The sequence below is a fragment of the Solanum dulcamara genome, chromosome 4 (genome assembly GCF_947179165.1).
Source record: "Solanum dulcamara chromosome 4, daSolDulc1.2, whole genome shotgun sequence".
Taxonomy (NCBI): domain Eukaryota; kingdom Viridiplantae; phylum Streptophyta; class Magnoliopsida; order Solanales; family Solanaceae; genus Solanum; species Solanum dulcamara.
The window spans coordinates 13,162,938-13,174,100 of NC_077240.1; the positions used below are offsets into that span (position 1 = coordinate 13,162,938).

At 38.3% G+C, this 11,163-nt stretch overlaps 1 protein-coding gene across 1 annotated transcript; it reads left to right on the forward strand.

Moving 5' to 3' along the window:
- Positions 1-2,614: 2,614 nt before the first annotated feature.
- On the forward strand, positions 2,615-10,809 carry LOC129886365 (vacuolar protein sorting-associated protein 36). The gene is made up of 9 exons (XM_055961019.1): positions 2,615-3,332; positions 4,376-4,579; positions 6,254-6,347; positions 6,607-6,664; positions 6,826-6,895; positions 8,829-8,964; positions 9,034-9,118; positions 10,155-10,208; positions 10,314-10,809. The coding sequence occupies exons 1-9, from the start codon at positions 2,721-2,723 to the stop codon at positions 10,315-10,317; spliced, it is 1,317 nt and encodes a 438-aa protein (XP_055816994.1). The 5' UTR covers positions 2,615-2,720; the 3' UTR covers positions 10,318-10,809.
- Positions 10,810-11,163: the final 354 nt, after the last annotated feature.

The following is an 11,163-nucleotide window of genomic DNA, read 5'->3' on the forward strand; positions in this document are numbered from 1 at the left end:
GTCTCCTCCTATTGTCTTTACCCTGGTTTTGGCACCCTCATACATGTCTTTGACCACCCTAATGTACGCCACAGGTACACCAAACATCTCCATAGTATCCCTCGTGAAACTTTATCATAAGCCTTTTCTAGGTCGATGAATACCATATGCAAGTCTATCTTCCTCTCCCTATATTGCTCTACCAGTCTCCTCATAAGATGGTTGACTTCTGTAGTTGAGCATCCCGGCATAAATCCGAACTGGTTCTCTGAAATAAACACGCCTCTCCTCACCCTCTTCTCCACCACTCTTTCCTACACTTTCATAGTATGACTTAAAAGTTTGATACCTCTATAGTTGTTGCAGTTCTAGATATCCCTTTGTTTTTGTATAAAGGGATTATTACGCTCGACCTCCATTCTTCGAGCATCATTGCGGTCTTAAAAAAAATATTAAATAGCCTAGTCAGCCACTCCAAACCTACCGAGCTCGCGCTCTTCCAAAATTCCTCAGGAATCTCGTCAGGTCCGGTCGCTCTTCCCCAGCGCATCCTACGCACAACACCCTTAACCTCTTTGACCGTAATACTCCTGCAACACCCAAAATCGTGACGCCTCCCTGTATGTTCCAAATCTCCCAACACAATCTCTCTGCCCCCTTCTTCATTCAAGAGTTTATGAAAGTATGGCTGTCATCTCTATTTAATGAGGGTCTCCTTTACCAATACTATTTCGTGCTCGTCCTCAATGCACTTCACTTGATCCACATCGCTTGCCCATCTTTCCCCCGCTCTGGCCAGTCTGGACAATTTTCTATCCTCGCCTTTCTTTTCTAGTTCAGCATAAAGACGTTCAAAAGCTGTCGTTTTTGCCATCGAAACTGCTGACTTCGCCTCCTTCCTCGCTATCTTATAATGTTTCCTATTCGTCCACGTCTCCACCTCATCCTTGCTTTCTATCAACTTTGCATACACCATCTTCTTTGCTTCCATCTTCCCTTGCACTTTTCCATTCCACCACCAATCCCCTCGATGCCGACCACGGCTACTTGTCGAGACTCCCAACACTTCTCTTGCTACAAACATAATACAACTATTTGTCGTACACCACATACTGTTCGTATCCCCACTACTATCCCAGGCCTTCATATCCTTCAATTTCTCTCCCATCTCCAGGGCACTAGCCGTGGTCAAACTCCCCCATCTGACCTAGGATCGGTTATCCCCAACCCTCTTCTTCCTCGTCATCTTGATCCCTAAATCCATCACCAAGAGCTTATGTCGGATCGTAAGATTGTCAATCGGAATGTCCTTACAATCTTTGCACAAACCTTTATCATCCTTCCTAATTAGTAAAAAATCTATCTGAGTCTTAGTCATCGAACTACGGAAGGTTACCAACTAGTCCTCCTTCTTTGGGAAACTCGAATTGGCTATCACGAACTCAAAAGCTCTTGCGAAATCCAAAAGTGAAACTCCTCCTCTATTTCTGTCCCCGAAGCCAAAGTCTCCATGCACATCATCATACCCTCTCGAAATAAAGCCGATGTGCCCATTGAAATCCCCTCCCATGAAAAGCTTCTCAGTAGGCGGTATGCCTCCCACTAACTCGTCCAAATCCTCTTAAAAATGCCTCTTTTCCTCCTCGCCTAAGCCCGCTTGCGGCACATAAGTACTAATAATGTTCAATGTGATCCCTTCAATGACCACCTTAATCGACATCACCCTATCAGTGATTCTTCTAACCTCCACCACCTGATCTCTTAAATCACTGTTTACTAAAATGCCTACCCCATTTCTATACTTTGATCTACGAGAGAACCAAAACTTATACCCGTCTATCTCTTTAACTTCAGAACCTACCTATTTGGTCTCTTGGATACAAGCTATGTTACTCTTCCTCTTCTTTAGAATCTTAATTAGCTCAAATGAATTAATTTTGTCACTATTTTGAAAAGTCGATTAATAATATTTATTGGATACTTATTTACGTAATAATATTATAATTTAAAAGAAAAAAATACATGTTTATCAAAATGAAAAATAAACTGAATTTAGTAAATTATAAGAAGTGAATCAAAATTCTACATAAGTTAAAATTTTAAAATAGCCGATCAATTGAACTAAAATCTTTTTTTTTTGGCTTAATTTGATTATTGAATGACATCATAAACCATCTTACATTATATATTTTAAGTTATGATTATTGTAGAGAAATTGCAAAGTTTAACTTAGAGGCCGTTTGGATAGGTTTTAAGTTGGTTAAACCAACTTAAAATCCCTTTTTTAGCTTTTCGACGTGTTTGTCTAATGCTAATTTTAAGCCATAAAGTTTTTAAAGTCAGTCAAAAATAAAAAGTTAGAATTCTTAACTTTTTTTTTTCTAAATGTTTAAAGTCATTTTCTGACCATGAAAATTACTTTTATATCCTTATATTTTAACTAAATTCTTAAACTACCATTTTTATTCTTTTAACTCTAAAATTCACATCATTTTTCTCATTTAAGCACTTTTATCCAAACATTCAACTGTTGATTTATAAAAATAACTTTCAACAATTAAAAGTTCTAAAAAAAAACACATGATTTTTTTTTAAGTCCATTCAAATGGTTAATTGTTAGAAAAAAAAACAAAAGATTGATCATTTTTATTAGTGGATTTGATCTCTCTCGTCAATTTATAGTTTATTCAGTTTGTCTTTGGAATACTTCAGAAATTTATACTTCCAAAAGATTTGCCAGTATGGCCGGAAATTGGCTACCGGCGGCACAGCTCACCGGGAGTGGGCGGCCGGTTCTTCAACCAGGAGAAGTGGAGTGCAGCCTTCTCTCCTCCGTAGACCTATTTTCTGAAGAAACCCCCAGTTTCCCTAACCTTAAATCCGGCCTCGTTATTCTCACAACTCATCGTCTTCTCTGGGTCCAAGAATCCACTACCTCCCCTACTGCCATTTTCATCCCCCTTTCAGCAATTACCCTCATCTTCCCTGTCAAAAAATCCATCAAGTCAATGTTCGCCAGCCCAAGATTCCGATTTCAGGCATCAGTTGATGAAAAGGGCACGAAAGGGGCTGTGGTTATTACTTTGATTCTTAGGGGAAAATCGGATATAGACTCCTTCGTGGAGAAGTTTAGGGAAGCATGGAGAAAGAAGGCTTGGGAAGATGGGGAAAAATCTGGGTCGGAGTCTTCAGGTTCAGGGTTGGGGTCGGGTCATGGATCGGGTGCTGATGGAGGATTGGCGGTGAGGATGCCGGTTGTTGGGGTAGCTGGGATATTGAGGAAAGAGCAGGAAATGTGGGAAAATACTGATAAGAGCTTGCAGGAAGCATTTCAGGATTTGAATGCTCTCATGGTATGGTAAAGCTTAAGTCTTTTATTTGTTTGGTTATTTTATGTATAGACTTGGAAATTTGGTGGATATGTAAAGAATAGATGCAATAAGCGTTTATGTTACCTTTAAAAATGTGCTTGTCTTGGCAGCCAAGGATGTGGCCTAGTAGTCAATGAGTGAGTTGAGAGCTATTAGGTCTCAGGTTTAAATCCCAACATTGAGAAAAAGCACTAGGTGAAAAGAGTTACTTGTTACTTGTTGTTATTGTTGTTGTTGTGAGGTACTAGGTTTCCATGGAATTAGTTGACGTGTGCAAAAGCTTGCTCAGACACTGCCGTTATAAAAAAGTTATTCTCTTGACACGAAAGATCTCTCTCTCTCTCTCTCTCACTCGGGTTGATAGGTAAAGCCAGAAGGAACTTCTTTCGTTTGCGTATTGGAACATATGCAATTTAGTTTCTGAAATGAAGCGTGCAAGAATTCGCCTGTGTAAAGTTTGGTTTTCAATTATAACAATGTAGTGACTAAGATTTCTTTGGAAGTGGAATATTTACAGTTGAATTTATCCATTAAAAAAAAAAGATTAGGGTACAGTGCATGTTCATGGATTCATGTCAGAGTGTACTTCATGTTAAGTAATTGACGTTGATGACAAAATTGAGGAGGAAGAAAATTTGAGAGAACTCGCCAGTCTAATGATTGAATGGACTAAGTTCTTATAGTATCTCTCAGATATTAGGGTTACATGTATAATTGACAATACTACATTCTTATTTAACAGTCGGCTTATCGATTTTATTATCGATTTAACAGCCTCTGGCAGAAATGCAAGGTAAGACTGCGTACAACATACCCTTGTGGTCGGGCCCTTCCCCGGATCCTGCGCATAGCGGAAGCTTAAGTGCACCGGGCTGCCCTTTTTTATATATTTTTTGTTTTGGCTAAATGCAAATTCTAGGAGTTCTAGTAACTCTTACGTATGCAAATCGGTCTGTTTGGTTGATAACTTAAGTTTGGTACCTGCGTCTGTCTCTACTATCGGTTGATATAATTCTCATATACAGAATAAGGCTAAAGAAATGGTGATTCTAGCAGAGAAAATGAGAGCAAAGCTTCTGTCTGGCTCAACTAGTCAGGCCACTGGCACAAATGATGAGGAAATTGGAACCAAAGAAGAGATGCAAGAACTGCTATTAAGTGTTGGTATTGTGTCTCCTGTTACTAAAGAATCTGCTGGTGCATTGTATCATCAACAATTATCTCGGCAGGTATTTTATCCTGGTAGCTGTGTTAGTTAGTATATCCATTTTTATGAGCTAGTCTTGATTATAATTGCAGCTAAAGTTAGATAGCAATGTTCGCAAGCACATACGAAATATTGTCTTTGCCTATCGATAACATGTTGCTACCTGATGAAAATTTAATCGAAGTGTCCCCGCTCTCCATAGCTGATAATTTCCCTTTTGCTGTTAAACCTTTGATATCTTTCTTTTTGCTGGACCTATGAACCAGTGATTTTATCTGAGGAGAGCCAAGCAATACAACAACAACAACAACAACAACAACCCAGTGAAATCCCACAACATGGGGTCTGGGGAGGGTAGAATGTACGCAGACCTTACTCCTACCAAGGTAGGACGGCTGTTTGCTGGAGACCCTCGGCTCAGTAAAAGCATAAATGCATAAAAAATGTTAGATAAGAATAGAAAATTAAAAGCTTTATGAGAAAAACAACAAACAAATAACGAATAGATGACAAATAAATACAAATAAATAAAGACTAATAACAAATAACGATTAAATAAAGTGGCCCAGTGGTTTGGGCTTGGAACTTCCATGTTGGAGGTCTCAAGTTTGAAACTCCTTACCAGCGAAAGCAAGGGGTTTGCCTTCTGGCTCGAGCTCGTCGCACCGAGCTTGCCTAGTGTGGGTTACCTCTCCTGTGTGGTTTGCGAGCTATTGCATTAGAGCGGAGGTTTCACCCTATGCACACCCAAAGGGTAGCGACTGCGGGTTTCCCTTGTCATAAAAAAATTAATAATAAAAGAATTCTAAGTGCAACATATCTTTCCCATCAACCTAAGAGATTACAGATATCAATCTTAATCCTAATCAGGCCATGTAAGACCATAACTTACTCGACGGATTTTCTGCAAATTTCAAAGTGGATCATGAGACTGTTAAGCAAGTAGCCACCAAAGAGAACTTATCTTGACTCATAATGATATAAAGAGCACATCAAGAGTATATAAAAAGTTTCAAATGTGTTGATATATAATGTAACTTGGCACGAGCAAGACATTACAACTTCTACCATTCCTCGCCTTAAAAATAGTCTTTTATTGTTCCTTTCCGATAAGTCACAAAAAGGTTTGATACGTGAACTCTTAGGTCCAAGCTCTTACATAGAAAATCAAGCCAGTCATCTGTACATATGGGGGTAGTGTGTGAGGACCCAAAAAGGTATACATATAATATGAATCCTAAGTATCTGTCATAAGGAGTTTTTTCTCGTCTCAGCAAACCTGAGTTATCCTTCAGAGTCCCAAGCTTATTGTGATTTGCTTCGCAGTAGAGAGACTTATCAAAACTGAACCCTACAAGAATAATTTGAGAAATTAATTATTTATTATAGTGCTTTTTTAAATATGTACTTGTGCAATGCCTTAGGGCTAAAGCTGTTGGAGAGTTACTCTTGTGCTAGTGGTCCTCTTGCACAAAGGTTTCCAGTCAGGTTTCTTGTCACTTTTTCCGTTCTTTCAACCTTTTTGATACTGTGGTCCAACTTTTTGGGGGGGCAGTGGTGAGTCATGGGTAGAAGAAAGCTCTTATCAGTTTATTTGTTATTCTTGTCTAGGAAATAGAATATTTTTAATTTCCTGTGATCTTGCAAATGTTTTCTTTTCAGTAATATGCAAAAATAATAATTAGTTGATACTTAGTTGGCAGATTTTGCCAAAATTCCACTGGAGAGAGCTGGAGGAATGATTAATCTCATTGACATCTATTGCCTTTTCAACCGGGCTCGTGGAACAGGTCATCTTGTTATTTTTTTCTTTCCTTTTCTTACTTACTATTAAATCGTCTCTGCCTCCAGGAGAGGGGTAAGGTCTACATATACCTACTCTCCCCAGTCTCCACCTGTGGGATTGTGAGATTACACTGGCCATGTTGTTGTATTGACTATTTAATCTTCAACTCAAAAGTCTGTCACTTTAGTTTCTTAATAATTTCTTCCTCATTCTTTTGCCAGTGTCATTACAGTCTGTATAACTTTTTTATCGTGATTTTACAGAATTGATCTCACCTGACGATTTGCTGCGTGCATGTTCTCTCTGGGAGAAGTTTGACGTGTATGCCTCCCTTTTTCCCCTACACACATACACATATATACATATCTGCATCTACATTCATCATTGAACTAATACTCAAATATAGGGTATACGTAACTTGGGGTTCATTTCAACTACTTCCATGCCTTAAAGAAAAAGGAAATAACAATTCACTTTTACAGACCAGTTATGCTTCGGACGTTTGATAGTGGTGTCATGGTCATCCAGAGCAAAAGCCACAGTGATGTTGAGGTAAAACATTTATATTGGCTTCACTGTTTGAGCATCTCCTTTCTGCCAATACAAGACTTGCTTTTTTGGGTCTTCCTTAATCTCTCTTATTACATCCTATATTGCGTTTCTTGAACTTATTGTAATTGTCTAAGTAATTCTTCGCCTTGATATTGTCCTCCTCCTTTATAGTGGGATCAAGCAAGTTCTTGTTTTGAAAACAAGAGCTGCTCACTGCAGAAACTGAAGATGAACTGTCTGGTCCTTTTCTTTTTTTGGTGTAAACATGAGTATCCTCAAGAAGAAGAGGATATTCCTAGTATTCTACATTATTTGTGATGTAGCAGTAGTTTTCTATTCCTTGTATTTTTGCTGTAAGTATTACTGGAATACTTCCCGAGTATTCCTTTGTTCATATTACAAGTTACCTTTATCAAAAAAAAAACAAGTTCTTGTGATTATATCTGTCATCAATTATTCTCTCAAGTAGCAGATGCCTGGTTGTAGATAATATGAAACTTATTAGATATTTAATCCGTAGGCAAATTAGAATTCCTATAAAAGTTAATGCTGAAGAAGACCATAACTGAATAAGTAAAGTCAAATCAAGTCCTTGCAATTATATCTGTCATCAATTATTCTCTGAAGTAGCAGATGTCTGGTTGTAGTCGAAATACAACTCATTCAATATTTAATCATAGGCAAAGTAGAATTCCTATAAAATTATTGCTGAAGAAGACCATAACTGAATAGATAAACAACTGTAGTTTACTGCATTAGACTGAGTCGGTGTTGATTTATATAATATCAAACAAAAGGGTATAATGGCATTTTGTGAGGTATTTATAGGTTTTGGGCCACTCTATGTATTGCTTTAAGGTTATAGGTTTGACACTTAGATTTTAGATTCTTTCACATGGTATCAGAGACGACAATCTTGATAGAGATAAGTTGCTTCTTCCTACCGATAGGCCGCCTATCAAAGGCTGTCTTCCAGACCAAAATCTTTCCTTCTCTTCATAAGTTAACAACTCTTGTCCTTTTTGGCGACCATTCCAGCAGCAGCACTTGAATTTTTCAGTATCTGCTCTGCTTGATGATGCCTTCTTCCCTGACTGTTCTGCGGCACCAACCTTTCCTCAGTGATCATTCTTACAGCACCGTTTCATCAGGCCACTATTCTGGCCGTTTTGGAAACTTATCCCAGAACTTATTCTCTTTTCTTTGTGATATCATAGTCCACCTTCAAAAATTGGTCTCACACTTGTAATTCTGCGTCCAATTACATGTATGAACCCCCAAAACCGGAGGATGTTAATGTGCAATGTCATCTATAGGTGTATGTGAAGGTCTTAGACCATTCTTCATTGATTCTAGTAGAGAGATAGACAGCATGCGGACAGGCTAAGGAAATAATTGTGCAACCAGGAGAAGCAAGTTACGTTGAATTCTCTTGGATAAAAGAGCCACTGCTTTGGAATCACTTTGTAAACAACAATCTCAAGAGTTAGCAACTTATGTTAGCATTCCCAATTTTTTTTAAAAAAAATTAGCAACTTTTTTCACAATGTAGGATGCAATCTTGACATCACTATATGTGTAAACAGCAATCTCAAGAGTTAGTAACTTATGTTAGCATTCCCCAAAAAAAATTAAAAAATTAGCAACTTTTTTCATAATGTAGGATGCAATCTGGACATCACTATATGATCACTTATTTCATACTGAGATCCCAAGAGATGACAGTTTGTTCATACATTAAAAGACTCCTCACTGAATTTCAAGAGTACCTTTTCTTAATATAACCATGAGTGCAGCTAAATTTGAAGCAAAAAAAGGCTTTTGAATAGTCATTTGAAGTTTGAAATCTGCCCTTTAAAATCCCTAGTTAATAGATCTGGTGTATAAATACTTTCTGTATCCTTAATGCCCACAAATCTGCTATGAACTGCAGGTATTTACTAGAATTAGATCTATGGTTACTACACCTGATGCTTTACGATCAGGGGTCACTGCTAGTGATGCTGCAATGACTCTGGGAATTGCTCCAGCAATGGCTAAAGAGCACCTTCTCGCAGCTGAGGGCAAAGGTATATTCTGCAGATTCTAATTCTTTAACACATAGAAAGTGGTGCTTAAGTTGCGATCATATTTTGCAGGACTTCTATGCAGAGATGTTAGTCCAGATGGATTCCGCTTTTTCGTCAATTTGTTGCAAGAAGTTGATGCTGATGATATATTCTTGTAAGTGACATGCAGATGCAAACTCTTCCAGTCGACACATATAATGTCCGTGATGTAGTTAGGCCTTTGTTTAGAATTACCCTTAATCACTTTATCTGTGAATGGGATTGCTCATTGATCAAGATTTTGTTTAACTAGATGTTTTTTTTTTTCATTTTCTGGGTTTGGGGACCACTATGAGAATCCCTCTAACATATTAAGCTTTTGATAAGATTGTCAAATGATTCAACAATGTCCAATAAGGTCTGATTGATATAATAACTAGTGTAGCATGAAGAAAAGCTCATGATGATTGGTTGTCTAAAGTGTGTTCTAAAATTGGGTGACATGGTAGAGATATCCAAGACAAAGTGGGAGTGGCCTTGGTGGTAGACAAGTTGAGAGAAGAGAGATTGAGATGGTTTGGACTTATGAAAAGGAGATGTGCGGATGCCCCGATGAGGAGGTGTGAGAGGTTGGATATAGTGGGGTCGAGGAGAGAGAGGCGGGCCGAAAAAGTATTTGGAGGAGGTGATTAGACACGATATGACACATCTCCACCTTACTTAGGACATGACCTTTGATAAGGAGGTTTGGAGGACGCGGATAAGGGTAGAAGGTTAGTAGGTAGTTAAGAGTTGTCCTATTACTGCTTATTCGTGTATTTGGTTCGGTGGTAGTATAGAGCACCATGCCGGTTGTAGTATTAATGTAGTATTTGGCTTTTGGTATTTTATATCATCCGTGGTTTACTGGGTTTAGGTGATCGCACTTTGTTGTTGTTGCTACGGTTCATTGCATATATGCACCACACTGCTTTGCTATTAGTTGTCATGTTTCTCCACACTATCTTTTTTCGTTTTATTACTGCTGTGATTTGCTTGAGCCGAGGGTCTTTTTGAAACAACCTCTCTACCTCTAAGAGGTAGTGGTAAGGACTGCGTACACTCCCCAGACCCATTTTGTGGGATTTGACTGGGTATGTAGTAGTTGTTGTGCTCTACTAATCTGGGAATAGTTGAGAAAGTTGTGATAATCCTAGATTGATCTGTTGCAGAGTGAAAGATTATGGAATCTATCAGACATGGGTCAAAGTTATCTCTGCCGCCAGGTTTTCTACTTGTAACTTCAGCTTTTGTTTTCTAATCAGTAATGAAACAGCAATATAAAATGATGTTTCAACTTCTCACTTTTTAAAATTCTGATAATTTCTCAGGTGAAATAAAAGAAGCATGATAAATAATTTCATGCATTAACACGCTTTTTCGGGGCTAGTTTGTTGCTTTAGGTGCCTCGAAGAAATTTATTTACGTCAATGTGTGAACGGGAGAATAGAGATAGGATGGATAAGGAAAAAGATAAGTGCCCCTCCCACCCCCACTTGAAAAGCCAGAAGGGGATATCAGAAGGTTAGAGGCTTGCCTAGGTTTTGCATGTTTGTGTACCGGGGGCACAGGAATTGAGTTGAAATTACATAATTCAGCATGATAAGGACAGAGAAGTCTACATTAGATGCAGGCATTACCAGGTAAGGCAATCTATAGTGGCACCTGATTCTAGTTCCTTTACAAAGAAATGAAGAGTTGATCTATTCTGAATTATGGTTTTGTAAGCACAGCAGCATTCCCTGTTGTTACAGTTTTCCTTGCAAGGCACGAAGATTCTTTGCTTGTACATTTGGTAATTGAATGCACAAAGGGTTGATCTGTTTATTTGCTTCCTCGGGTTTCCTCTTTAGTGTACAATACAATATCTACTCTTGTTTTTGAATTGTACGATATCTTCTAATAACATTTGAGGTAGTCAAGGATGACAAAAGGTCCAATGTTACATGGAGACATCTGTTAATTTGAGGATGACAATGGGTCAGTTTTTGGCTGCTAACTGCATCGTATACCTGCCATGAGTCATAGCATACCTAATTATACGGATATGATACTGTTGCAGCAAGTGAAGCATCTCATACTTACCTCAAGTAGATGTCCTTAAATTGTGATGTGGAACACTCAAATTGCATCTGAAACACGTCATTGCAAGCAGAAGGAAGCAAAATCCTAGAAATCATT